Source organism: Rhinolophus hipposideros (genome assembly GCF_964194185.1).
Source record: "Rhinolophus hipposideros genome assembly, chromosome: 21".
Classification (NCBI taxonomy): domain Eukaryota; kingdom Metazoa; phylum Chordata; class Mammalia; order Chiroptera; family Rhinolophidae; genus Rhinolophus; species Rhinolophus hipposideros.
The window spans coordinates 37,996,140-38,023,429 of NC_138067.1; the positions used below are offsets into that span (position 1 = coordinate 37,996,140).

A 27,290-nucleotide genomic window follows, 5' to 3' on the forward strand; every position below is an offset into this window, starting at 1 on the left:
ACCATTATTTTCTTCTTTTCTTTATCACACAGCTGTCCCTCTAGCCATCTGTCCATTGGACCCCAACTATTAATGAGGTACAGAGTCCTACAGTGGGTTACTAGTGGAGGTGGGCATTTTTGAATAATTTCCCTGTAATAATAATTTCCTCAGGAGTAGGAAACCTGGGTCCATGTATCTATGCATTCCACAAATACTGGGGGTGCCAAATAAATGTATACATGGCTTGTACTCATCTTTTGTTACTGGTATATATTGAGTATTACAATTCCAATACAGTTTTTTTCTTTCTTAAAATGTGTATATATTTTTTTGGCACCCTCTGTATTTATTCAGTATAAACCCAGAATTAGGTGCTAGTGCCCTGGGGAAAGGGGGATGGACAGAATAGGCCCTGCTCTCAAGGGCATCCATTCTTTTGGGGGTGGGTAGAAGAAATGGATAATAAACAGCTAAACAAATCAATCAGCCCAGGGTATGAGGAAGAGGGAACGGAGAGCAGGTGCCCTGTTCAAGGGACAACAGGCAGGAGGGATAGGGGAGAGAGGCAGAGATGCTCACCTGGGTCCCATGAGAGGGGGAGGAAGAGGTGGGTGGTGCTGGGCAGGGCACGATGGGGCAGCTGCCTGATACCAAAGGAGGCAGTAGGGGGTGACAATGCCAGCTGCTCGGTCCCTGGGGGCCCCTACCTGTTCACGGAGGGGAGTCCTGGAGGAGCAGGAAGTGAAAGTTCCTCATAGAGAGGAAGCTGAACAGCAGGGGAAGAGGCGGGGCGGGGGTGGTATCTGAAATCAACCTTCCTCCTTCTTTCCGGGGGCTCAGGCCTTAGAGGACAGGGTTTTGGAGGAAGGGACCCGGGCAGGCCAGAAGTCCAGGGAGAAGAGTCATGAGGCTCCCACCTGCCCTGGACTCCCTTCTCAGCACCTCTCGTTCTGTGTCTCACAAGAAAGAGCCTGTACGTGTTCTGGTTTCCTTAGTAGCCAGAGATCTCCCCCCACTTCTTCCAGCTGCTTCCCTGTGTGCCCACAGAAAGGAACAGCCAAGCCAGACAGCCGATTGTTAATTTTTGGTTTTTAATTTGTCTCCAATAAGCAACATCATCTGCCTATTCCCACGTGAGAAGTGGGTCCTGAGTGAAGGTGGCTAAGGTACCCACTTTGGGAGTTGAAGGCAGAGAGGTGGAGGCCTTCAGGCTCAGAACCCAACTGGGTGAGTTATGTTTGGAGGGTCCCCACCCCCACCCAGGGTAGGTTAGATTTTGTCTACTTGGCCACAGGCTCCTGAGAGTAGTAGAGAGTGTGGGGGCCCTGGGGACCCTGTCCTGGGACAGTTAGAAATTTGGAGGTCCCCTGGCCCTGGGAGCAGTTAGAGGTTAGGGGAGGTTGATCCTCACCCCTGGGGGTGGTTAGAGGCTCTGGGCTGTTAGTGATAGGCTGCCCAAGCTTAGGCCCTGAGGAGATGTTAGAGATTTGCTAGGGTCAGGGGGCGGGGACCCCAGTTTTGGGAGGGAGGGGTTATGAGAGTGAGGGAATGCCCTGAGCTCCTATACAAGAGCTGCAAGTTAGGGGGGACCAGGGCTGGCTGGGGGTCAGCTGTCCCAAAAGAGCTGGGCGTCCTGCCTGGGAGATGCCGCTGTCACTGGGGTTTCTCCCCCTCCGTGGTGCTGGCCTCCTCCTTAGCAGGAGGTGAGGACTTCCTGGGGGAAGCTGCAGTGGTGGGGTTGGGGCTCCCTGACCCCGACTGAGCGTCAATGCTGGCATGCTCCTTCCTGACAAGGTCCTCCAGCTCCTTCTGTAGGGGACAAAGTTCCCAGGGTCAAAGGTCACCATGCCTCATGGGGTCAGAAAACCCATGGGACAGGCATCCAGGGACTGGGCTTGGGGTGGGCTGGGTGGCCCAGGCTCCTCACCTTCCATCCGAGGAGGTCAGCAAGGGCCAGGCAGCCCTGGTCACAGTCACCCAGCCAGGCCACGTCCCTGCGGGCAGGTGAGAGAGTCCGAGCTCCCAGGCTTGTCCCAGGCCGCCAACAGCGAGGCCCTGTTCTTGGAGCAGCACGCCCTCCCTCCCACCTGGGCCTGTGCCTCGCAGGCCCACCCCCCACGGCACTCAGGCCTCACCTGTAGGCCTTCTTGGAATCGAAGTCCATGCCTCCTCCGAGCCCCATCATCATTCCCAGGAAAGGGTCAGTCTGCAGGGAAGTAGGTGGGGTGGGCGTGGGGGAAGCTAAGAGCACAGACCCTCGAGCCAGGAGGCCTGGGTCTGTATTCCAGCTCCGTGGCTTTGCTCAAGGGACCTCTCCGAACCCCAGTCTCCCTATCTTTCGCGTGGGGGTGATCGTCGAACCCACTCCTAGAGTTGTATTATCAGTGGGTTGATACAGGGAAAATGCTTACAACAGTGCCTGGCATGTGGTATGTTTTTGCCTGTTGGAGGAAACATCGCTTTCCAGGAGGGAGCCAGTGCTCAGGAGTGAGGCCACCGGGGTGGGGGGTGGAGAGGACCGAGACGTAGTGGGGACTCTGACGCCACTGCTGAAGGCCCTGCTCCAGCTAATCTGACTCTTCAGTCCCAGGAAGTGCAACAACCCTATTTTGGTTGAAGTCACACTGAGTTGGGGTTCTGTCACTTGCTCGAATGACCCAGAGCCCTGTGGAATCTTAAGAGTCAGGGCAGCCTGGAACTTGACCCCTCTGGATTCTGGAATCCCTGGTCCTGAGCTGAGAGGACTGAACTACTGGGTTCCCTAGAGACCTGTCCCCTCGTACTGAGGAAGCCAGTGGGAGGGAATGGGGACCCATCTGATGAGAAGGCAGGGAAGGAAAGAGGGGCTGTGTATAAAAGCCAACTCACCTGGCCAGTTTTTTCCTTGTTGATGAGCAGGCGTGGGGTGGAGAGGGGTGCCCTGGGGGAATGATGAGCTGGGTGGTGACAACCTGTTCTGGCTCCCTCAGCCTCCAGTGCCCCCCAGCCCAGCCCAGCCCCTAACTTACTTGCCGATGAGGGACGCGAAGGGCTGCACCTGCAGGGAGGTGCCCATGATGATAAGCAGGTCCACCTTCAGGAAGTCCTATGAAGAGGAAACAGCCAGGAGGGCTCCACCAGGGCTGGGCCACTGTCCCCTGCTCCCCACCACACGCCCACCTGAAGCCAGTTGGGGAAGTGACCCAGGCTGTGCCTTCACATGAGCTGAGGGCAGGGTGGTGGCAGGGGCACTTACTGACTGTATGCAGGAGAAAAAACGCGCTGGAAGGTTCTCGCCAAAGAACACGATGTCTGAGGTGGAGACAGACGGACAGACAGACAACACAGGACAGAAAGAGACAGTGAACAGAGGGAGGCAGAAACAGACAAAGACGAGAATAGGCAGGAGCAGAAGGCAGACCTGAGGGCTGGGTGGGACGGTGGAGCAGCGGGGACGGGCCAGGGCTACAGAACCCTCTCCCTGGAGAGAGGGTGACCAGAGGTAGGGTGGGTGGCAAGTGTGGCCTTGTTGGGAAAGAGTTGGGGGGCTTCCCAGTCGATCCTCAGTTTGCCCCTGGCCCCAAGGCTCACCAGGCTTCACCACGCTCTGACACTTCTCACACTTGGGAGTCACCTCGGAGAAGATCTTCTCTGGGCGTGGAGAAGGGGAAGGAGAGAAGGAGGTAAGAGGCTCTGGGCTGGGGGCTATAGCCTGCCTTGCTGCCTTCCCCTGCCCCTTCCTTCACTGTCAACACAAACACACCTCAGTCACCAGGGAACCTCCTGGGGTGTCTGCCCTGTTCAGGAAGGACCCCCCCACCTCAGAGAACTGCCCTCACCACCCCAAATGCCCCAGAATTGCAAGGGTGGCTCCCAGCAGCACCAAGCTATAAAGGAAAGAATAAACAAATGAGCAGGGGCCACTGGATTCCCCAAGCCCCGCCCAGGAAATCTGGACTTGGGAGTGAAGCTCTGCCAGTGGGTCTTTGCAGGCAGCCTTGATTCATCCTGGGTTGGAGGCCTGGTGGTCCCAGGCCAGGTAGCAGAGAGAGAGGGAGAAATATGCAGATGATCCTGATGGGGACAAATCCTTAGGCCCAGCTGCTCCCACCCTGGGGTTCTGGGACTGACCTCCCCGCCACCACACACACCATGCTTATGACAATCATGCACCTTGTTACTTATTGATTAAGTGACTAAGGAAACCTGAAAACATTCTGTCACTTGCAAGCCACAGACTCCTAGCTCATTTGTTCAACGATTCATTCATTCCTTCGACACACGTCTACAGAGCACTGTTTTAATGCCTGTCATTTAATTTAAAACATTTCTGCACTGACAGTATGCTATTTTGTGGGTGCTGCATGTGGTACTGCAGTAAGTGAACATAATGGGGTAATGTTAATTGTACATTACGCCCAGCTGCACCGGCGGGGCTAGTCAGGGCTCCTCACCCCAAGGGCAGTCAGCTGGAGTTTTATGAGAAAGGCCAAGCTCCAGAGGCCCTCCTACAAGTGCTGTCCTTATCTCCCATGGACAGAGGCTTTGTGAAGGCAGCATAAAGAGTGTCAGAAATGGGTTTTCATGGGTGAAATAAGTGATTTCTTAATCAGCACAATGGACGACAGAAGTAGACTCTTGCTGACATTCCAGAAATGTGGATTGGCTGGGTTGTTTTGTTCTTTTTACAGACACTCTGCCTTTACACGAATTGGGACGATGTCATTAGCAAGCCCTGTAGTCTGCACCCAGAGGGGCAGCCCCAGCCTTCACCCCTAACCAGCCCTGTGTCTGGCTTCGCACTCCATTGATTCTGCCCGCCTGAAACTAAGGGACTAATTGAATCCTGTGCTTCTCGTACAAGTGACTGTCCGACATGGTCATCACAGCCAGGTGTGGCACTTTAAATTCAAATTAATAAAAATTAAATACAATTTAATACTCAGTTCCTCAGACTCACTAGCCACATTTCAAATGCTCAGTAGGCACATGTAGCAATATTGGACAGTGCGGATAGGGAAGCTTTCCCTCATCCCAGAAAGTTCTATCAGACAGCTCTGCCCTTCTTAGAATTTAGTTCCATTTGCCTCGATGAGCACTCATGTGAGGCAGGGTCAGAGCCCCTCAAAGGACAAAGACCGAGGGTTGCATGACCTCACAGGCTGTGTGACCATCTGCTAATGCACGTCTCTGTGTGTGGCTGAACTGGATCTGGAGCTTGTTTCCATTTTGACCTGGCTGGGAGGTGGTACTGGGAGCAATGAAGCCCACTGCTACCTCAAATCTTTGGGGATTGCCATTATCTATGAAGGAGAGCCACAGGGCTGTGCAGGACAGAACTGGCACCCACTGGGTAGAGGCCCTGTGCCTGGCATGAGGAGTGGACAGTGCGTGGGAGGCCTGCCCTTGTGGATGACCTCCAGCCCCTCACCTTTCATCCAGCTGAGCGTGTACTCCCGCCGACAGAGGGGGCTGATGCAGTGCGATGTGTAGAAGGTACCATGGGCCTCCACGAGGTCCTCGGGCTCCAGCCCTGCCACTCGCTCCAGGGTGTCTATGTTCTGGATGGAGAGATGGAGGGAAGAGGTTCGGGAGTGAAGCACATCCCTCAGGGGCAGAAGACAGAGCAGGGAATTGTGGCCAGGAGAAACAGGTGTGTTAGGGTGAAAAGGAAGGGAGGGAAAAGCAAGGGGCAGGGTTTGTCTGAAAATTCTTGATTCTGGCGGTGCCACTGAAAGGGTAAAAGTCACGGACGCTCACAGGCAGGGGCTCAAATTCAAACATCTATCAGCCCAGGCCCACGGCCACTAACAGCCCATATGGCATTTTTTCTGCAAATCCAGGCCACTTTGCTTCCATTTTTCAGAAAACTTGTTTTGTTAGAACCACACACTTTAATGCCACCTGCCAGAAATCTGTTGAAATAAATGTACAAACTTACAATGTCTCCATTGTAAATGGAGCCCCCTGAGATGTGGCACCCTTATGCAGTACCCAAGCTGCACAGCTGTCTGTGGCAGCCCTGGCCAACCATTAACATAAACAGACAACTCAGGAGGGACTATTTGGTTTTAAACACACTGTTTTCCTATTTAGCAGTCAGGTTTCTTACTATTGTGTGTTTCATAGATGGCATATTAACTTATATTCTAACAAGACAGAGATACTTTCCTTATTGACCAAACAAGAATATTCATCTCTTTTACACAGACTTTTGTGCTCTCTCATTTTCCTCAAAACACACAGCCCCTCTGGAGCAGCTTTTGTAGGCCTATGAGGCAGGTCCTGAAGGATGCTGGCAGATGTTACACAGAGATGGCCCGTCATGTGTGGCCCACAGCTGAATCGACAAGGTTTCCTGGAGACTCCATGAACAACTGGAAGGGTTCCCTTTTCCAGGGCAGACACCCCCAATGCCCTCTCTGCTCCTTGCCAGCAATCAGCTGATCCTCAAAACATGCAGACAAGTCACTGTTCCCAGACTCTCTGTAGCTTTTCCCCTTCCCCTCTTCATGAGAAATCTCAGTGTGGCCTTTGTTACTTGATTCAGTCTACTGACCAACTCCCTTGCACGTGAGGAAGCAGTGTGCATGGAAATAATTCAATAGCATGCAGAAGAACTGCCTTAATGCCTCTGTGCCATTCTTTGACACCATGTTTAATCAAGAAACCACAAAGAGCGGCTGGCCAGGTGGCTCAGGTGGTTGGAGCTCTGTGCTCCTGATGCCCAGGTAGGCTGTTCCATTCCCACATGGGCCAGTGAGCTGCGCCCTCTACAGCTAAGATTGTGAACAACAGCTCTCCCTGGAGCTGGGCTGCCGTGAGCCAGCTGGAGGTTGGCGTGAGCTGCTGAGGGCTGCTATGGGCTACCTTGTGCTGCCAGGAGTGAGCAGTGGCCGGCAACCAGCATGAGTGGCCGGCAGCCGGCGTGAGCAGCTGTGAGCGGATGACCGACGACCGGCGACCGACTGCCTCAGCAGAGAGGAATGCAAGGCTCATAATACCAGCATGGGCCAGGGAGCTGTGTCCTACACAACTAGACTGAGAAACACCGGCTTGAACCAGAGTGTGTGTGGGGGGGGAGGCGGAAGAAGGGGGGAGAAAAGCCACAAACAAACAAAAACAAAGAATGAGGCTGAACTATATGTACCGATATGAAGTGATCTTTCTAAGATGCTAAAAGGCATAAAAGTACAAAGGCAGAGCGTGTACAGGATGTGAAAAAATATCTATACATTTGTGTACTTGATTGCCTAAGTATAGAATATCTTCAAAGGAGACACATGAAGGAGCCAACAGCAGCTGGGGGCTGGGCAGTATGGCCCAGGAAGTACCCTACTAGAAGACAAGCACTGAACATGAGGTGATAAACAGCAATTGCCATCTGGCCCTGGCGCCTCACAGGAAACAGGCCGTGGAAAGGAGGTGGGCCCTGGGCAAGGGTGGGCAGTTCCGAGAGTGATCAGTGGTCATTCAGCTCCAGCCAACCGCTCTCCCCAGGAAAGCTACCCAGGGTGCAGCCAGCTCTTCCCAATTTTCAGGAGGAGCCTGAAGTCTGGATTTTCATCTGAAACTTTGGAGATCTTGGTTCCCTTTTTATTTCAAAACGTCACATCCGTAATTGACACATCACCGATGGTAGCTTTTTAAAAGCATGAGCTGCTATGTGAGTGATATGGAAGGGTCTTCCAGACAAAGGGTCAGATGAAGGAAAGCCAAGTCCAAACCCTATACACGGTATAAATGCCATGTATGTAGTTAAAAGAACGTTTTGCTGTGGAGATCACAGTGACTTGAGTGAACAGGGCAACTGTTCTCATGTTTGAATGGATACTTGTGTCTTGAGATAAAAATAGCATCATACATGCTTCAGAAGTGCTACGTCGTCACAATTCAGAAAGAGGTGAAGACAACGTGTTCCAGAAAACTAGGTCAGTGACTCAAAACTGGCTGAGGTCAAGGAAGAAGGTGACAAGTTTGAAAAAAAATGGTTTCATAAAATGTGAGAGTGGAAAGATATTTTTTCCCCACCTTTGTCTATTTTAGGTAATATGCCATTTTGAAAATTACGTGTAATTAAATTCCATGCATTAAATATTGCAAGTGGGGTCAGGGGAAATGCCTGCACAGTATACTTGTAGTCACGTTGGCTCTCATGTAAAAACAGTGGGCAGCGGGTGTGCTTTCGTGGTCAAGGGCAGGGGTTTTTGCCTCCAGCTGAGCTGGGAAGTGAGCCCACGGAGCAGCCCAGATGGGGCACTTTGTCCTGGGCCTGGGCTTCTCACACTGGGGCGCTGTGATCTTATCCTGTCGGGTGAGTGTAAGCCTGTATATATGCTCTCGTCCAGCTCACGCCCAGACTCCCATGTCCAAATGTCTGTCTGCATCCCCACGTGGGTGTCTAATAGGCATCTCAACCTCAATGTGCCTCAGAGTAAAGTCTTCCTCTGCGCTCCCCTGCACCTCCCATCATCTCAGTAAAAAGCGGGAGGTGCTCAGGCTGAGCGCTGTCCGGTCGTCCTTGACTCTTCCCTCTCCATCATGAATCATTTCACATCCAATCCCTCACCAAGTCCTGCTGGCTCCACCTTCAAAATGGATGCATGACCTGCCCACTGCTCCCCCGCCCCGGTGCCCACCCGGTGCCCACTCCTGCTTGGATCATCACAGCGGCCTCATCCACGGTCTCTGTAACCCCCTCCCCACTGACCCACAATCTGTCCCCTACACGCAGCCAGAGGGACACCTAGGTCAGGTCATGTCCCTCCCTGCTCAGAGCCCTTCTGTGGCACCATCTCACTCAGGGGAAAGAACAAAGCCCTCCCATGGCCCCCGAGGCCCCACATCATCTGAATCTCGCTGTCACCTCCCTGACCTCGTCTCCTCCATTCTCTCCTACTACTGTCCTGCTGTCCTCCTCGCTTACTCAGATCCCGCTCGAACACGCCAAATACAGTCTCCCTCAGGCCCTTTGCACTAGCTGTTGCCTTGGCCTGGAGCGCACTCCCCCCAGATAATCCCATGGCTCCCTCCCTCCCCTTCTTCAGGTCTTTGTCTAAATGTGTCCTTCTCAGTGAGGCCTTCCCTGACATCTTATTTACACACTCCATACCCCTGACACACACACACACACACACACACACTCACACATACTTCTGATTCCCTTTTCCTGCTTAATCCTGCTCCACAAAACTCATACCATCTGCCACACTAGATAAGCTACTTATCCATATTGTCCACTGTCTCTCTCCCCGCATTAGTGTGTCAGCTCCAGGAGGGCAGGAATGTTGGCTGCGTTCGCTGCCAGCAGCGCCTGGCACTGGGTTGCCACTCAGTAAACACTCGTGACAGAAGCTGACAAACAGGGATACCAGCAGGGCCTTGGTGAGGCGTCCAAGAAGTCATGCACAGAGGGCACTGGGCTTCAGGTGAGCTGCCTGTATCAGGTCTGAGCCACATGCTGCGGACACAACTGACTCTCTTGGAAGAAAGGTCAGGTGTACCTTGAGCTTGGACTCCTTCAAGAAGGAAGTACGGTCCCCTGCACCATCCACCACTAGCCCCAGGCAGGAGTGCCTGCCGCCCTCTGAGAAATCTGACCGGAAAGGAATTCATGCACCCCCTGGTGGCAGCTTCCAAGGCTGCAGGCTGCACACTGCCAGGTGCGGGAAGGAACTACTAGAACACCTATTTCTATCCAGGCACGCTCCCTCTATTTTATCAACGTGGGTTCGGAGGTGTGACTGACAGCATGGTATCACAGCACATCATGTAATTCAGTACTCATAACACAAAGGTAGACGTGCAAACATTTTTTACAATTAGGGTGCGAGATCCCGGAAGGCTTGCCGACTAGTCCAGGAGCCAACAAGGTGGCCCCCTTGCCCGGGTACTCCATGGTGAGGCCCTCGGCTCAGCACCTGACATGCACGACCCATGGCCCTATGCACATACGAGGCCTTTGTGCACATTAGAGAAAGGTGCCCCTTCCTTAAGACACTATGTTCACCAGTTAGGACGTTGTCATCGCATATGGATTTGGTTAGATCAAGTCACGTTGGTGTCATCTGCTGGAAAACCATAACTCATATGAAATCTCTGGTGCAAATGGCGCCCCCTCCCCTCAGACACCAGGTCCTTTCTCAGTACACCGGGGATGGCTCTGAGAGGAGTTCAGTGCCACGTCACCACAGACCTGAAAGGGCGAAGCTGTTCTGGCCTCTGCTTTACAGAAGGGGAAACTGAGTCTGAGAGAGGGGAAATGACTCACTGCAGGGCACATGACAAAGAAGCAGTGGCCGGAGCTCTTAGTGCTGAGGTGCCCGGCCACATCCAGCCCGCCCTCTTCCTCCCAGAGGCCCACAGCCCCACCTACCTGTGTGTAGCAGCGTACAAGCATCCCCTTCTCCTTCAGCAGACGGATGAAGTAGTGACAGAGCGTCGGCTGCAGAGGAACAATCAGAACGAAGCTGATAGTGGAGAAGGTTCCCCCACACCGCCACGTGCAGAAAACTGTTCCAGGCACTATGCCTGTTCTACCTCATGGAACTATTACATCGACCATCATTATCCTCATTTCACAGAGAGGAAACTGAGGCATGGGGAGGCTGACTGTCTTGCCAAAGACACATAGCCGGCAAGCTGCAGAGTTGGGATTCACTCCAAAAAAGCAGCCTGACTCCAGAGTCTGGGCTCTTCTGTGTACTGTTAACTCACTTAAGCCTCACAATGACCCTTTGCATATAATGTTATCAGCTTCATTTTACTGATGGGAAAACTGAGGCTCAAGGTCACAAAAGCAGGATATGAGGGATTTGGAGTTGGACCCAGGCAGTCTGGGCCCAGAGCCCATGTACTTACTTAATGACTGTATAATAAAACTGGTCCAAAGGGCCCTTCCTATGCCTGCTGTCCCTTAACCTTTTCTGTTCCCCCTGCAAAAAAGAGCTCACCTTGAACTGCCCAGGATAGAGTTCCTTGGCGAGGGCAAAGAAGGGCTCTGGATGTTTCTGTGGGAGAGAGAGCGGAGGGCAGGTGGGTACCAGACGCCCCCGGTGAGATGAGAGCAGGTGACCCCACCACCAATCATTACAGACATTCCTCCCTGGGAGAGCACATACCTTGAAGTAGCCAATCTCAAAAATGGCCTCTGGGTAGGGAAGATGGTACTTCTGCAGGTTGGCATAAAGGCCGGTGGACGGGGAGCGGAAGTCGGGGATGCCCGCAGCTGAGGGAGGAACAGCAGAAAGCAATCCAGCAGGGACCTGGGCCTCAACTATATCACAGTGACCCTCCCAAGTGAGGTCCCAAACCTGGTTCCCCTCAAGCCTGGAAGGGGCTCCCCCAAACCTGGGGACAACTGTTGGGGGAGGGGGCACTTACAGGTGGAGATTCCAGCTCCCACCAAACAGATGACTCTGTGACCTAGAGGAGAGGAGTTTGTGCGTCACGTGACATGGTTTGCTGAGCCCCCAAATAAGACCGCCCATCACAGCCCGATACTGTTAACTCCACGCTAGGCTCTGGGGCAAACATTTCAAGCATGAATGGTCCTCCCAACCATCGTGAGGCAAGTGGTGTTAACATCCCTATTTTATAGGTGAGGAAATCGAGGCTCCAAGAGAGGAAGCAGTCACAGTCCACTGGTGGAAGAGCCAGCATGGGGACAAAGAATCTATTGTTTAAAATTACATCAACTTAGAGTCCAGAAAAGACCACTTGGAGAGGAGTTTCTCCCCCTAACTAGATCTACACAAAAATGTGTAAGATCTTAGTAAGGGGGCTGGGGACGGGGGGTTCCCCCCGAAAAGCTACAGGTTATTGTAAAAATCTCTGGTAGCCACTCATCTTGTGGACACAATCTGGAACGACCACCTATTTCTGGCATATTATATACATTCCTTCATCACATTTGTTCCCTCTATAATCAAACACACATTGGCCACCAGAAGTCTGGTGATTTTCAGGTGAAGACCAAAGATTTGCCACTCTCAGCCCATACCCAGTGAACAGAAGAGGGCATAAGAGCTTCAAATCCTGGCTCTCCTGCTTACCAGCAGGGGGGTCTTAGTTCAGATCACCACTCTAGGCTTTAGCTTCCTGGTCTGTAAAATGGGCATAATAACAGTACTGACCTCGGAGGGCTGTTGAGAGAATGAATTCATTCATGTAAAGCTTAGATCCGTGCCTAGCACTGAGCAAGCACTATATAGTTGACCCTTGAACAAACCAGGGGGTTAATCCACGTATAACTTTTGATTCCCCCAAAACTTAACTAGTAATAGCCTAGTGTTGACTGGAAGCCTTATTGATAACATAAACAGTCGATTAACACATATTTCTTATAACAAAGTAAGCTAGAGAAAATAAACTTATTAAGAAAATAAGTTTACACGTGGAGATTCCAGCTGAGTGCCCAGGCCCATAAGAGAAAATACATTTATAGTATTTGTTGAAAAATAGCTGCGTATATGTGGACCTGCACAGTTCAAACTGGTGTTTGTTCAAGGGCAAATCTATATGTTTGCTGTTATTCTTTGAGTCAATTGTAATAAACTTCTTGAGACACATGATTCGTACATCTATAAGCGCTTGGGTCCCCCTTTTTTACCAGCATTCAGAAAAGACTAGGGGAAGACATGGCAGGCGTCAAATCACTTCACAAGCACACGGAGCCGGGCAGAAACAGCCCAGTTGCCTCTTCAGCTGCTTGCTGGCAGGGGGCCCTCCCACTCAGTACCCTGGCATCTGCCTGTCAGCTGATGAACAGACACAAGTGAGGCCCTGTGAACCGGGCGCCTCTGGGGTGTCCTGTCCAAGGAGGACAGCAAGGGTGACAAAGGCTGAGGCCAGCCACAGCCTCCGCCCTCTGCTTCCTCTGGGGATGCCATTGGACCAGGCCTGGCTGAATGTGGGGGAGGAGCAGGCATGGGGGAGGGATCGTGTGCCCTGGATTCCAGGGGCCTGGGGCTGGGTCCTGACTCAGTGCCTCAGTTTCCTCCTCTGCCCATATCACTCCTGTAATGACCACACAGGTATAATGATGTGAAGATGAGAGGAGGCCTGTCAAATGCTTGGCCCGGTGCCTGGCAAACAGTGAGGGCTCAATTAATTGTTACTGTTTATCATTATCCCCTCATAGGCACCCTCAGGAGCCAATTATCCTAAAATCCAGGTGCAGGAGGACAGAAGGAACAAAAGCTTTGTAGCCACTGCCTGCGTTCTCTGGGGCCGACCTGAGCCAGAAGGGGGCTAGAGACAGCTGCCAGGCCTGCCCAGGAGAAGGAGGTGCAGGGCGATGGGCCCGGCTGGCTGAGGATGAGCTGGCAGCAGCTGGAGGACACGGAAAGTGGAGAAGACGTCCTCAACAAAGGGCTGCTCAGGACCCTCAAAGGGTCGATTGTTCTCGTACAGGACTGCTGAGGGCTTAGTTTCGCAGACAGCTGACCTCAACTGGCAGCAAGAAATATAAATTACACGGTGACCCAGTAAAGAGGCACCTGCACGCCACCCCTGGAAGACGCTTCCCGTAATAATAATCACAGGGAGCACTTACACAGCTCTTGCTATGTTTCAGGGCCTGTCCCAGGCATTTACATCTCTATTAATTTTTTTTAACCCCTAATAACTCTATGAGGTAAACATTTATTATTATTATCTTCATTCTACCAAACAGGCCTGGCCAATCAGACCACAGCGTGAGTCAGCAATGGAGATGTGACAAGGTCTGGCCAACCAGAGACACGGCGATTGGTTCCTGGTAAGAATGTGATCGACCCTGGGCCAACTCGAGCCAAACCGTGCTCTTTTGCTTGAAGCAGTGGGACAAAGATGCTCTCTTCAGTGGGGCTGCTAGGCTGGTGGAACTGGCATTTGGAGCTCCCAGGAGCTACCTTTACCCCAGCACGTAGGAAAGCAGCCAGAGAGGGTTAAGATTTTTGATAACAGGGAAGCCCCTGGACCCAGCCATGCCGGAAGCTGGATTTCAGTTAAGGGATCAACACATTCCTTTTTTCTGGCATAAGTCAGTTTGCGCTGGGTTTCTTGTTATTTGCAGAAAAAAGGCGTGAATGGTTCAAGTGGCTAGAGCTGAGAAATCACCCAGGGCCAGGAGGGGGGCAAGTGGCCCAAGGCAGGTTGGGGACTTACAGCGCTCACTCAGCATGTAGCGGGCCACCCCTTCCAGGGTGAGGTCGTCCAACAGACGCTCCTTCTGGGTGCCCAGGCCCAGCGTCTGGGAGAACAAATTCCGCAGGAAGTCCACTGGCCAAAAAGAAGAGAGGGAGCGGCTGAGCGGGTGTCAGCCAGGGTGCACAGAGGCCCTGAGTGCCCCTGTCCCCGCCCAGGGATCCTCTGCGTTCCCACAACTCAAGGCTCCATGCCTGGCCCAGCCAGGGGCTTCTAGGTACTGGCACAGAATCATTATTACATACGTTCAATGTCACCCTTGATGGACGTGAGGGGTATCACCCAGACCCCTGCCTTAAACGGCCCCCCACCAGAACCGGCCTCCCAAGGAAGATACTCACTCTCCGCTTCTCCGCCAGCTGCTCCTCCCTCAGTGTCTGAATCTGAGTCCTGGAAGGGGTGGAGGTGGAGTGGCCAGGCCCAAGAAGTGAGGTTAGGGAGTAGGGGGTGGGGTGACACCCCAGTTTGGGAAAAAGGCCCTGGCTGGGAGGTGGGCCCGAGGAAGTGAGGGGCAATGGAGGAACAGCTCTGGGAGGCAGTGTGGGGGCTCTGGGACAGGCTGCTTGTGCAAGGGACCTGGCCTGTCACTCCCAAGGAGCATAATCACATGTGAGTGATTTCATTTTTCTGAGTCTCCGGGGCTCCTCCTCTTGGAGCTGGAACTCAGTGGGTTCCCCTCTCAGGAGACTGTTGTGAGATGAAATGAGTTACTGTGTGAGGTGCTCAGGACATCACCCCGCGGGGTAAGAGCTCAGGAAGCATTAGCTGTTGCTGTTTCATATGCCATGGCCCTATCCTCCCCCTGTCTCTCTCCTTGTCCCCTGTAGTGTAGGCCTGCTGCCCCTTCCCAGCACCCCCACAGCCCTCCTCACCAAAGTCACTTCATAATAATGGAATAATGCCGGTGAAAACCCCTTGGTCCTCACCCTGCGTCTGGAAGCCCCAGATAGCCTTTCCAACCTCTCCATCTCCTTTATCAGCTCCGCGCATTGGCCAGGCTCCCAAATTGCAGGTCTTGGAACTCTGTCCAGGGCTCTTCCTGCTTTGTCCCTCCACCTTCCCTGGGGGAGCTGCCTCATCCACGTCACTGATGATGCCACCTCTCTGTCCCCTGATGCAGGGTTCCCATGGCCTCCTGGAGGCTTTCCCCTAAGGGGTCCCAGGCCCCTCACTCCCACTATGTCCCAACCTGGCCTCAGCATCCCCCCAAGCCTGCTCCTCCACCTGGGCCCCATCTAGTGTGGCCTCCCACACTGGATGCCAGACGCCTCCCACCTCCCTCCCCTGACCTCCCACCATATTTGTCCCCTCCCCAGGGCTCTACCTGGTCCAGTCTGTCCTCTCCCCACAGAAGCCCTTGTCCTAGCCTCCTCCCTAGGCTGCCAGCCTTAGTCTCCACCTGCAATCTACTCCATGACCCTCCGCATGACGGCCTGTCTGGGATAGCCCACTCCCCTCCACTTTACAGGCCCTTCTCTTTGGTGTCTCCAGTCTAATCACATGATCACGGACATCTACAGGGGCCACCATGATGTCAGCTCCATGAACGCCGGGGTTTTTCGTGTTCACCACTGGATGTCCAGCATCAAGTATAGGGTCTGACACCTGGCAGGAGCTCCAGAAGTATCCACCACTGAACAAATGGATACCTGCTGTATGCTAGGCCAGGGCTGGGCGCTGCAATGGATCCCGTATAAACGCAATTCTCACCAACTCACTCTCCTGCTTAAAACTCCTCCAACAACCCCTCTCCCTCATCACACACTATCTGGTTCCAAGTCTTCTTGAATAGGAACCTCCCTCCCAAACATTTAATTTTTTTCATTGCTCTTTAGATTGTATAAGCTTTGTAAAATGTCTATTAGACAATGTACAACTTGGGGCACCTGCCTCATAATTCCCACTCCCAGTACCCCATCGAGATAACCACTATTAACAGTATAATGGTAATTACTTCAGACTGTTTCTCTGCATGTAAAACTCATTATTTTTCCAGAAAGGGGTCATACCATAGCACAATGCAGCACCCTGTATCTTCTGCAGAACAAGATATTATAGACCCACCTCATTCTTTTAAGCAGTTGCTTAGTGGTGCATTGTAAGGAGGCCCCATAGTTCATTTAACCCATCTATGGACAGCCACTTGGGCGGTTTCCAGTTTTGCCCCATATGGACAATGCTGCAATTTACATCCTCAAGTCTCTCTCGTTGGGACTGAGAATCCTTTTTAACATTAAACCTTTTCTCTGACAGTGGTCCTGCTTTGGGAGCCAGGCAAGGGAGAAGCCCTGGCCTGAAAGGGAGCTCTTATACCCTCTGCTGCGCATCTGTGAGGTGCTTTAACCACAGCTTCTGCACTGCCTACATCTGAACAGCGATCTCGCGGCTGTGGGGGGCTGGCGTTCTTTCAGGCCACAGACAGTGAGGTTCTGTGGATAGACTCAAGGGTCCTGCCCAGCACACGGGAGCAACTCGGCCTAAGCGGGAGCTGGAGGTACTGGCAGGGCCTTCAGGCCTCTGTCAGGCAGCCTGTCTACCTCTCTCCGAAGCATCTGGAAAGCAGTGTGCTGGGTACTGTGGGTTGTAAGCCTTTCTCTGCTCTTCTAGCCAAGGGACAGAGGACAGGATACTTAACAACTCTGCCTCAAATTCCTCATCGATAAAATGACCATAATAGGACTTGACCCCCACAGGGATGCTGGGAAGATGAAATGAGATGATGCCTATAAAGTACTAAGCAGAGTACCCGGCTGAAGTTAAGTACTCAATAAATGCTAACCATGCATATAATTAGCTGACCACCCCAGCCAGTGCCTACTGAACACATCACATTCTTCCATGCTCCCAGGTCTTTGCACTAGCTGTACCCTCTGCATGGGACACCATTTCTCACTTTGCCTAAGAAAATTCGAAGTTGCTCTGCACATACTACGATGTGTCTCTACTTCCATCTGACTCCTAGACCAGCCTGTAGATTCCTCCAGGGGAGGGACTGGCTGGAATCTCTGGGCTCCCACAGTGCCCTGAGCTACCTACACAATCACCCCATAGGGTCATTTTCTAGTCACTTGTCCATGAGATCTGTGAGTTCAGGGACTAAATTGGATGTCTGACTCCTCCAGGACCAGCATAAATAAGGTTCAGAAGGGGGTGGGCGGGCAAGGAAAGAGGAAAGTTCGGGAGGGCAGGCCTGGGGCTGAGGCTGCACCCCCTTCTCTGACAGTCCCCTGAATCCACAGTTCCTCAGGAGGCTGAACTGGGAGGTGGGGCAAGGGGTTGGGGTAGTGAGCTGAGGGCCCTGGGGTAACTCTCCCCTCTGTCCCCTCCCCCCAGGGGAGTGCATCTCTGTCCTTCCCTCCACCCTTCCCTCATCTCACCTGAGCCTCCTGCACCTTCCCTGCCTGGGTCTCCAGAGGGTCAGAGGCTGGGGGAGGAGGGGGAGCAGATGTGGTTATAGTGGAGGGAATGGTTAAGGGGTTATGAAGGGCTTCAAAGCAGGGGTTGGGGGCGGGCAAGAAGACCCACCAACCTAGTTATACTGCGGTAGAGGGTAATGGTAAAAATGGAGTAAAGGGAAGAAGGGGATGGGGAAAAGCAGAGTGGAGAGTGCTGGGAAGAGAGGTGGTTAGTGAGGGACAAAGGGGCTGGGACAGGAAGGATTAGGAGAGGGAGGAGAACGTAAAGGACATATGGTATGGAGGAAACCTTAGGAGGAGTTAGCAAGGACACAGTAGCAGTATGTGAGCGTGTTTGCAGGGAGGGTTAGGTTTACAAGCAGAGATAAGTTTAGAAAGAGAGAAGAGATACTCCGACTGGAGGTGGATGTGGGAGACGAGGTGCGCTGGGCATGGTATGTTTAAGAGAGGCACAGGAACTGGAGGGAAGAGATAGGAAGGGACCCAGGGGTCCCCTAGCATTCTACAGCTCCCCCTAACCATCGGGTACCCTTAGCAACCGGGACCGCGGCAACCTAAGTCCTTAGCAACGAGGGTCTTTGGCAACCCAGGTGCGAGAAACATGCGATCGTTAGTAACTTGGGAGACATGGCAAACGAACCCTTAAAACCTCGAGACCCAGAAACCCACACACCTAGCAATATGGATCACTTAGGAACGGCCCCCCGAACCCCACTCCTCCCCACGCAGCCCCAATTTCCTGCCCACCACGCCCGCCCTCGGGTCCCGGGGCCTGCAGCCCTCAGCCAGGCCCCGGCTAGGCCCGACCCTCCCACCGAAGCCCCTGACTCACGGTCCGGCTCGGCCATGGGCGCGGGGCGGGGGCCCTCGGGGCTGTCACCGACTGCTCGGTCCCGTGACGGCACCGGAAACAGGAGGAGCAGAGATACGGTAGAGAACTACAACACCCAGAAGTCATCGAGGCCGCATACACGCTTTCGCACAACCTCGGCGCGCGCCCCTCTTAGGTAAAGATACAGGCGAGAGCCGGACTACGAGTTCCAAAATGCCTAGCGCTGGCAGCCATGTTGGTAAAGGGCGCCCGGAAAATATGAGAACGGGTCGAGAGAGAGCTGTAGTACATCTGAATACTCTGATTGGTCACGGTGTGATATGGGGCGGGGCTTGAGCTATTTAGCTCACTCTGATTGGATGAGCGAGGGGGGAGTGTTGGGGAATTCCCCGCAGGGCGGAAGCGCCAGTGCTCCAGGCAGAGCCCAGAGACAGGCGGGCGGCCGCGGGGGCCCCTGAGGCTTCGGGGGCCATGGCCGGGGTCGCGTGCTTGGGGAAAGCTGCGGATGCCGACGAATGGTGCGACAGCGGTTTGGGCTCTCTGGGTCCCGACGCAGCGGCCCCGGGAGGACCAGGACTGGGTCCGGAGCTGGGCCCGGGGCTGTCGTGGGCACCCCTAGTCTTCGGCTACGTCACTGAGGATGGGGACACGTGAGTGAAATTTAGGCTGCCAAACCGGGCTCTAGGATACGACGTCTGATTTCCTATTAGTCTCTATCCAGGCTTCCCAACCTCTCCTAAAGCTGACTTCTGATGCTGGACTTACTGACCTGTAACCCACAGGTCCTAACTTTTAAAACCACCAATCTACTATCCAATTTTGATCCCAACCCAATAATATCTGACCTCCTTTCTTGAACTCCGGATCTCAGAATTCCATATCCCTATCCATTGATCCCAAAACTCTATTTGGTTTTCCTGACCCCAATTCTGAGACCTTTATTAGAACTGTAGCTCAAGCAATCTCCTTCTGACCTCTAAGCTCTCCAAATATGGTCTTTGATCCTTAGCTCCTGATTTATGAGCGTTAGACCTTGATTTCCAAAATTAATACTTGGTCTTTGACTTTAAGATGCCATCTTCTGTGGGCTAATCTTTACATCTCATATTCAAAGAGAATATGTAAGCTCCATGGTAACAGGGATTCATCTGTTAAACAAATATTTATGGAACACTACCACATTCCAAGCCCTGTTTTAGGTGCTGGTGATAAGGCAGTGAAGAAAACAGACAAAAATTTACAACTTATGCCATGTAGAGTGTACATTTGGGGGGGAGGGGTATATAGACAGAAAGACTGACAGAAAGATAGGAGGAAGGAAGGAAGGAAGGGAGGGAGGGGAAAAAAGAAAGGAAGGAAAAAAGGGAGAGAGAAGGCAAGAAAGGGGGAGAGAAATAGAAAAAGAAAGAAGAAAGAAAGGGCAGGTAGAAAAAGAAAGTAAATAAAAAGACACAAAGTAACAAAGAAAAGAAAGACAGGAAGAAACAAAGAAAAACAGAAAAAGAAAAAAGAAAGACAGGAAAAGGTAGGCCAGAAGATAGTAAGTTCTTTGGAGAAAAATCAAGCAAGAAAATGAGACAACCAGATTACTGGGGAAAACATTCTGGGTAAAAGAACAATGTTGGAAAGGCCCAAGTGAGGGATTGTACCTGGGGTTTTTGTGTGTTGTTTTCTGCTGTATCCCCAGTGACTGAACAGTGGGCCTGACCCATAGGTGGCACTCAATAAACATTGATCTCAAAGAACCCACTTGGCTTCATTAATTCTCTCTCTCTCTCTCTCTCTCTCTCTCTTTCTCTCTCTCTCTCTCTCTCTCACTCTCTCTCTGTCTGTCTTTTATTGATCTCTGTTCTGACTACCATTATTGTCTTTCTTCTGTGGAAACTGAGGTAATTGATTTGAGACCTTTCTTCTTTTCTATTATAGGTGTTGTATGCTATGAATTTCCCCGAGTACTGCTTTAGCGGTGTTTCACAAATTCAGATATGTTGTGTTTTTATTTTCATTCAATTCAGCATACTTTATAGTTTCTCTTCTGATTTCTTCTTTGGCCAATGGATTTTTTAGAAGTATGTTATTTAGTTTCCAGATATTTGGAAGACTTCCCAGATACCTTTCTTTGATTGATTTTTAATTCCATTGTGGACCTAGAACATAACTTTGTATGACTTGACATTTTTTACATTTATTAAGACTTGTTTACTGGTCCAAAATATTGTGTGTGAACTTGAAAAGAATGTATATTCTGATGTTGTTGGGTGTAGTGTTCTCTAGACGTCAATTAGAGGTCATGTTGGTTTATAGTGTTCCAGTCCCCTATAGCTTTGCTGACGATTGCTGTCTACTCATTCTATCAATTATTTAGAGACGGGTATTGAAATCTCCAATAAGAATTATGCATTTGTCTATTTCTCCTTGTAGTTTTATCAGGTTTTGCTTCATGTAATTTGACACTGCGTTATCAGGGGCACAAATGTTTAGAATTAGTCTGTCCTCTTGATTCATTGACGCCTTTTCATTATGAAACAGCCTTCTTGATCTCTGGTAATATTCCTTGCTCTGAAATCTACTTTGATATTAAAATACTTCCTACTGCTTTCTTTTGACTGATTGGTGTTAACATGATATGATATAGCTTACTCCACCTTTTATTTTTAACCTATTTTTTTAATATTTATATTTAAAGAGTGTTTCTTGTAAGCACATATAGTTGGGTTTTGATTATTTGGTCAATCTGACAATTTCTACCTTTTAATTAGAGTACTTTGACAATTTGCATTCAATTATCGATATGGTTATGTTTGAGTTTATCATATTGTTATTGGTTTTCTAGTTATCTCATCTCTTCTTTGTTTCCCTTTTCTTTTTCTGCCTTCTTTTTGAACAAGTACATGTTGTCCCATTATACTTCTTTTGTTGACTTATTAGCTTTAACTTTATGTTTTGTTATTTTAGTGGTTTCTCTGCAAGACAAGAACGGCAATCTCTGGTCTCGAGGCAAAATCCAGCCATTTACCTGCTTTTGTGTAGCTGTGAGCTAAGAATGGTTTTCATGTTTTTAAATGGTTGAAAACAATAAAAAAGAAGAATATTTTGTGGCCAGTGAAAATTATATGAAATTCCAATTTCAGACTCCATAAATAAAATTCCGTTGGAATACAGCCCCGATCATTCGTTTCCATGTTGCCAGTGGCTGCTTCCACAGCAGAACTGAGGAGGTAAAAGAGAGAACACATGATCCACAAAGCCTCACATATTTATCTGGCCCTTTACATAAAATGTTTGTTGACCCCTGCTTTAGAATTTATAGTGTGGGGGGCGGCCGGTTAGCTCAGTTGGTTAGAGCACATGCTCATAACAACAAGGTTGCCGGTTCAATTCCCACATGGGATGGTGGGCTGTGCCCCCTGCAACTAGATTGAAAACTGCAACTGGATTTGGAGTTGAGCTGCGCCCTCCACAACTAGCTTGAAGGACAACTTGATTTGGAGCTGATGGTTCCTGGAAAAATCACACTGTTATGCAACAAAAATAAAAAATAAAAAGAATTTATAGTGTGCAGCTTTAACCCTGGAGTGATATTATGCCACTTTGCATGGAGTAAAAGAACCTTAGACTACATTATTTCTATTTGTCCCCTCCTGGCCAAAGCTATTGTGGCCATACATTTTACTTACATGTGTTATAAACGCCACCATACATTGTTATTATTTTTGTTTAAACAGTCAATTATATTTAAAAAAAATCTTTTAAAGAAACATAAGAACAAAATGTATATAGTTATTATAGTGTTAACTATAATACTATAATCAGTAACTATAGTGTTACTGATTTCAGTGTTCTCTAGTCCTTTTTATAGACCCATAATCCCATGTGATGTCATTTTCCTTTTGCTTGCAGGTTTCCTTTATCATTTCTTACGGTGTGGGTGCTAGTAATGAGTTCTTTCAGGTTTTGTGTATCTGAAAACGTTTGTGTTTTGTCTTCATCTCCCCTTTTTCTGCCTTCCCACCCCCACTCCGGTTCAAGCTGCTGTTTCTCAGTCTAGTTGTGTAGGACACGGCTCCCTGGCCCATGCTGGTATTATGAGCTTTTTGCTCCCCTCTGGCTGAGGCAGTCGGTCGCTGGTAATTGGTCGGCCCCTCACAGCAGCTCCCACCAGCCACTCATGCCAGCTGTTGGCCCCTTACGCTGGCCACACACATGCTCTTAGCAGCACACAACCTTGGTTAGGAGCATGGCTCGCCAACCACCTGAGCCACTGGGCTGGCCCTTGTCTTCATTTTTGAAAGCTATTTATGCTGTGTTAAAGCATTCAACTTTGATAGTCATTAGCTTTGAGTACATTTAAAATGTTGCCCCATTGCAGTTTTTTGCATTATTCCCTAGGCAAAATATGCTGTCATCTTTATTTCTAGTCCTTTCTACCCAAGATATCTTTTTCTATGGCTGCTGTTAAGATTTTTGGTCTTTATCATTGATTTTGGACAGATTCTTTTATGATGGGCCTTAGTGAAGTTTTCTTTATATTTTTTGTTCCTGGCAGTCATTCAGCTTGGATCTGTGGGTTTAGAGTTTTCAGCAAGTTTGGAGAATATTTCAGACATTATTTTTTCAAATATTTTTGTCTGTCCCCCTCTGCCTTTAGGGACCTTGTCCCACAACCTACTGATGTTCTTTTCAGTTTTGAATAAGTCTCTTTGTGTTTCATTCTGGAGTTTCTGTTGTAAAGTCTTCAAGTTCATTAATCTTTTCTCTTGCAATGTGTAATCTGTTGCTAATCCCATCCAGTGTATTTTTCATTTCAGATGCTATAGTTTTTGTTTGTTTGTTTTAAGGAGGGCACAGCTCAGAGTGGCCCATGCGGGGATTGAACCGCCAACCTTGGTGTTGTCAGCAACCACACTCCCACCACCTGAGCTAACCGGCCACCTCCTCCTAGATGCTATAGTTTTTATCTCTAGAAGTTCAGTTGGAGTCTTTTCCTTTTATCATCCATGTCTCTACTTACCTTTTGAAATGTAGGAGATACAGCTATAATGGACTGTTTTAACATTCTTGTTTGCTAATTCTAACATCTGGGTCAATTCTGGGTCGGTTTCAGTTGATTAATTATTCTCATTATGGGTCATGTGTTCCTGCTTCTTTGCATGCCTGATAATCTTAGATTAGATGCCAGGTGTGGATTTTACTTTGTTCAGCTGGCTAGTGAAGTGTTTCTATAAATATTCTTGAGTATTGTTCTAGGACGCAGTTCAATTACACGTAAGTAGTTTGATCCTTTTGGGTTTTGCTTTTATGATTTGTTAGGTGGACCCTGAGCAGTTTTCTCTCTAGGGCTCATTATTCTCCACTACTCAAGTAAGCTCTTCCAGAGTATTCTACCCAATGTCCTGTGAATTATGGGTTTTTCTTAGTCTGGCTGGTGGAAACAGGCACTATTCCTGGCCCTGTGTGAGTGATGGGCACATTTTCTTAATCCTTTTGGATGGTTTCTCCCCCAGACTGGGGTAGTTTCCTTACATCCATGCTCTGATCAGTATTTTCCTAAATACTTGAGGACCCCACTGCAGATCTCCATGGTCTCTCCCTGGGCAGCTCTCCTCTCAGGTTCTCTGTCCTATGACTCTAGCCGCTTGGCTCTCCCCAGATTCAGCTCCATCTCCTCACCTCAGGCAATCTGCTGAGCCTTGCCTGGGTTCCCCTTCCCTGCACCGTGGCTTGGAAATTCTCAAGATAGTAAGCTGTGGCAGTCAATTGAAGGGCTCACCACATTTGTTTTCTGTCTCACTGTCATTCATTGCATGATGTCCAATATCTTGGAAACTGTTGTTTCATGTACTCTATTTTGTCTAATTTGGTTGATTCAGATGGGAGGGAAATCTGGTGCGTGTTACTTCGCCTTGAGAGGAAGTAGAAATCCTGCTTAATAAACATTGATTAAACAAATTTGCTGAATTCCCTCTGACCTGACCCTCTCAGATTCGCAATTAGTTCCAGAACTGTGGTCACGATGCCTAGCACACAGTAGGTGCTCCATATTTGTTGAATGAATGAATGAATGAATGCAAAGATACTTGACCTCTGCCTCTGACCCCTGTCTTTGTCCTCAGGGCACTGCACTTGGCAGTGATTCATCAGCATGAGCCCTTCCTGGATTTCCTCCTAGGCTTCGCGGCTGGAACTGAATACCTGGACCTACAGAATGACCTGGGCCAGGTGAGCCACTGGGGGACAGTGTAAACCTTGGGGGCCGGGATTCTCAGTGCAACCCCTAACCTTTGCCTCCTGTTCCTGCAGACAGCCCTGCACCTGGCAGCCATCCTGGGGGAGGCATCCACAGTGGAGAAGTTGTATGCCGCGGGCGCCGGGTTGCTGGTGGCGGAGCGTGGGGGCCACACAGCGCTGCATCTGGCCTGCCGCGTGGGGGCACACACCTGCGCTCGTGTTCTGCTCCAGCCCCGCCCCCAGCGCCCCAGGGGAGCCCCCAATACCTACCTCACTCAGGGCCCTGACCGTGCCCCTGACACCGACCACACTTCGGTGGCCATGTACCCGGAACCCGACTTAGAGAAGGAAGAGAATGAGAACGAGGAGGACTGGAAGCTGCAACTGGAGGCTGAAAACTATGAGGGTGAGGTCCACAGGCACTGAGAAGGGTGAGAGCACCTGGCTCTGGGCTCAGTTCTCCTGATTCGACACCCAGTCTCTTGGGAAATAATACTGCGACTTCAGGGACCCAGGCATGGGGACCAAAGACTCCTGCTCAGGCCCCAGATTATTGAGAATTGGCTGTGTGGAACCCAGGACCCCCACCTGGAGGCCCCAGACCATTTGGAACCCACAGGCCTGGAGCTACTAGGCCAGATCCAGGTATAGGGCCCAGTCTCTCCAGCTGGAAGGCACAACTCACCCAGCCCACCCAAAATGAGAGAACTCAAGGCCCGGGCCCACTGTGAAACTCTGGCAGCCCAGGTTCCCAGAGATTGACGTCGGGGTTCAGGGACAGCCCTCCTCAGCCAGGCGTCATGGGAAGAAAGACCCTCTCTATCCAGGGCCGCGGCATCTGAGTCTCAGCTCTTCCATCTCTAAGCCCAACTACCTGGGACCAGGTCCCTCCACAAAGGGACAAGTCATCTAGGACCCAGTGTTCAGGGCCCACCTCATAGGCCCTTTACCTACTCAGGACCCAGGAATGTGGAGTCCAGGTTCTTTGTGAAGACCAGAGGCTCGGGTCTCCTGGCCCCGAGTCAGGCCTCCTGTCCTTAGCCACCAGGCTCTTCAGCCACAGGCCCCAGACATCCCACAACCTGGGCCCTGGCGCCGCCAGCAAGTTCCAGTCCCCCTGAGACTTAGGTGTTTGCGATGCAGGTGCCTCCTTGACACACACCCAGGAATTTAGGAGCCAGACCCCAAACTCAGTCACCCTCAGGCCACAAAGCCCTCCCCTAGGATTATGGCACTGGGGACCCAGGCCCCTCCCCCCATCATCTGACTTTGTCCCCAGGCCACACACCACTCCATGTGGCTGTCATCCACAAACATGCCGGGATGGTCCGACTACTCTGGGAGGCCGGAGCCGACCTCAACAAACCGGTGAGACACCTCCCCCCCAGAAGGCGTGGCAGGGCGTGTTCCCAGAATGGGCAGGGCCTCCTCTGACCTCTCTGCTGCACCCTGCAGGAGCCCACGTGTGGCCGGAGCCCCCTGCACTTGGCAGTGGAGGCCCAAGCGTCTGATGTGCTGGAGCTTCTCCTGAAGGCGGGTGCCGACCCTGCTGCCCGCATGTACGGTGGCCGCACCCCACTGGGCAGTGCCACACTCCGGCCCGACCCCATCCTCGCCCGCCTCCTCCGTGCACATGGAGCCCCTGAGCCCGAGGACGAGGACGACAAGCCCGGGCCCTGCAGCAGCAGTAGCGACAGCGACAGCGGGGACGAGGGCGTGAGTCAGGAGGAAGGAGTGGGTGGCCCAGCGGGGGAGTCAGGGTAGAGGGGCAGGTGGGAAGGAGGAGAAATCAGGCAGCACATTGAGACTGACCTTGGGCTGCTGCGATTAGAGAACTCAGGCAGGAGAGCAAGCAGTGCAAGTGACCTGTATCGGGGTGGTGGGGAGAGCTCAGGCTGTGGTGGTTGAGAAATTAAGGCAACGGCAGAGGGAGAACTCAGGCAGAGGTAGAGAAAAGACCTCAGTCCTGGTGATTGGTAAATAGGCAGCGGTGGGCAGCAGCGTGGGGAGTGATTTTGTGGAGCATGAGTTGGAGAACTCAAACTGTGGGAAGATGTGGGCAGCAATGGGGAAAGACCTCAGCCAGCAGCGAGGAGGTTTCTTTGGAGAACCCAGGCAGCGGGGATACTACCTGGGGCAGGAGATGACATTGAATGGTTGCGGTTGAGGAATTTGAGTAAAGGTGGGGGGAAAGAAGACCTCAGTGGCTGTGGCTGCTGAAGAACTGGGCTGGAGCCCAAGCAGTAGCGGTGGGAGAATACAGATCACCCTGAAAATGATGGGTGGAGAACTAGGAGCAGGGAGGTTAACTACGAGTCGGGGAGCTCGGGCTTCAAGGCAAGATTCAGTTCTCAGGGTGGTGGGAGCACTGGGGCAGTGGGGAAGGTGGCAGCCGCCTGAGCCCTTCTGCCTGGCCTCCTCTGCCCCCAGGATGAATATGACGACATCGTGGTCCACAGTGGCCGGAGCCCAAACAGGCTACCTCCCACCCCAGCTTCAAAACCTCTCCCTGAAGATCCCGTCTGACTTCATTGTTAATAGCATTTCCAACTTAATAAAATCCCAGTTCTGACACCAAATCACTAGATGGACAGTCGCCTTCACAGTGCCTGAGTTCACTCCTGGCACCGTCCCTCCACAACTGAGTGCTACACAGTAAGCCTTGG

At 51.2% G+C, this 27,290-nt stretch overlaps 2 protein-coding genes across 3 annotated transcripts; one reads left to right on the plus strand and one right to left on the minus strand.

Moving 5' to 3' along the window:
- Positions 1-1,056: 1,056 nt before the first annotated feature.
- SIRT2 (sirtuin 2) lies at positions 1,057-18,636 on the minus strand. 2 transcript variants are annotated; one of them, XM_081031983.1, is made up of 16 exons: positions 18,397-18,547; positions 17,526-17,572; positions 14,490-14,538; positions 14,110-14,223; positions 11,344-11,385; positions 11,082-11,188; positions 10,914-10,970; positions 10,337-10,405; positions 5,393-5,522; positions 3,553-3,612; positions 3,218-3,273; positions 2,991-3,067; positions 2,851-2,902; positions 2,118-2,188; positions 1,910-1,976; positions 1,057-1,791 (listed from the first exon to the last, which is right to left on the minus strand). In XM_081031983.1, exons 1-16 carry the CDS (start codon positions 18,410-18,412, stop codon positions 1,636-1,638), a joined length of 1,170 nt encoding a protein of 389 aa, XP_080888109.1. In that variant the 5' UTR covers positions 18,413-18,547; the 3' UTR covers positions 1,057-1,635. The 2 variants fall into 2 exon arrangements, with proteins under 2 accessions (XP_080888109.1, XP_080888108.1); XM_081031982.1 differs by lacking the exon at positions 17,526-17,572 and having other exon boundaries at positions 18,397-18,636.
- Positions 18,637-18,769: 133 nt separating this feature from the next.
- On the plus strand, positions 18,770-27,282 carry NFKBIB (NFKB inhibitor beta). Its single transcript, XM_081032185.1, has 6 exons — positions 18,770-19,046; positions 24,510-24,615; positions 24,697-25,030; positions 25,904-25,992; positions 26,080-26,340; positions 27,055-27,282. Exons 1-6 carry the CDS (start codon positions 18,868-18,870, stop codon positions 27,148-27,150), a joined length of 1,065 nt encoding a protein of 354 aa, XP_080888311.1. The 5' UTR covers positions 18,770-18,867; the 3' UTR covers positions 27,151-27,282.
- The last annotated feature ends 8 nt before the right edge of the window (positions 27,283-27,290 follow it).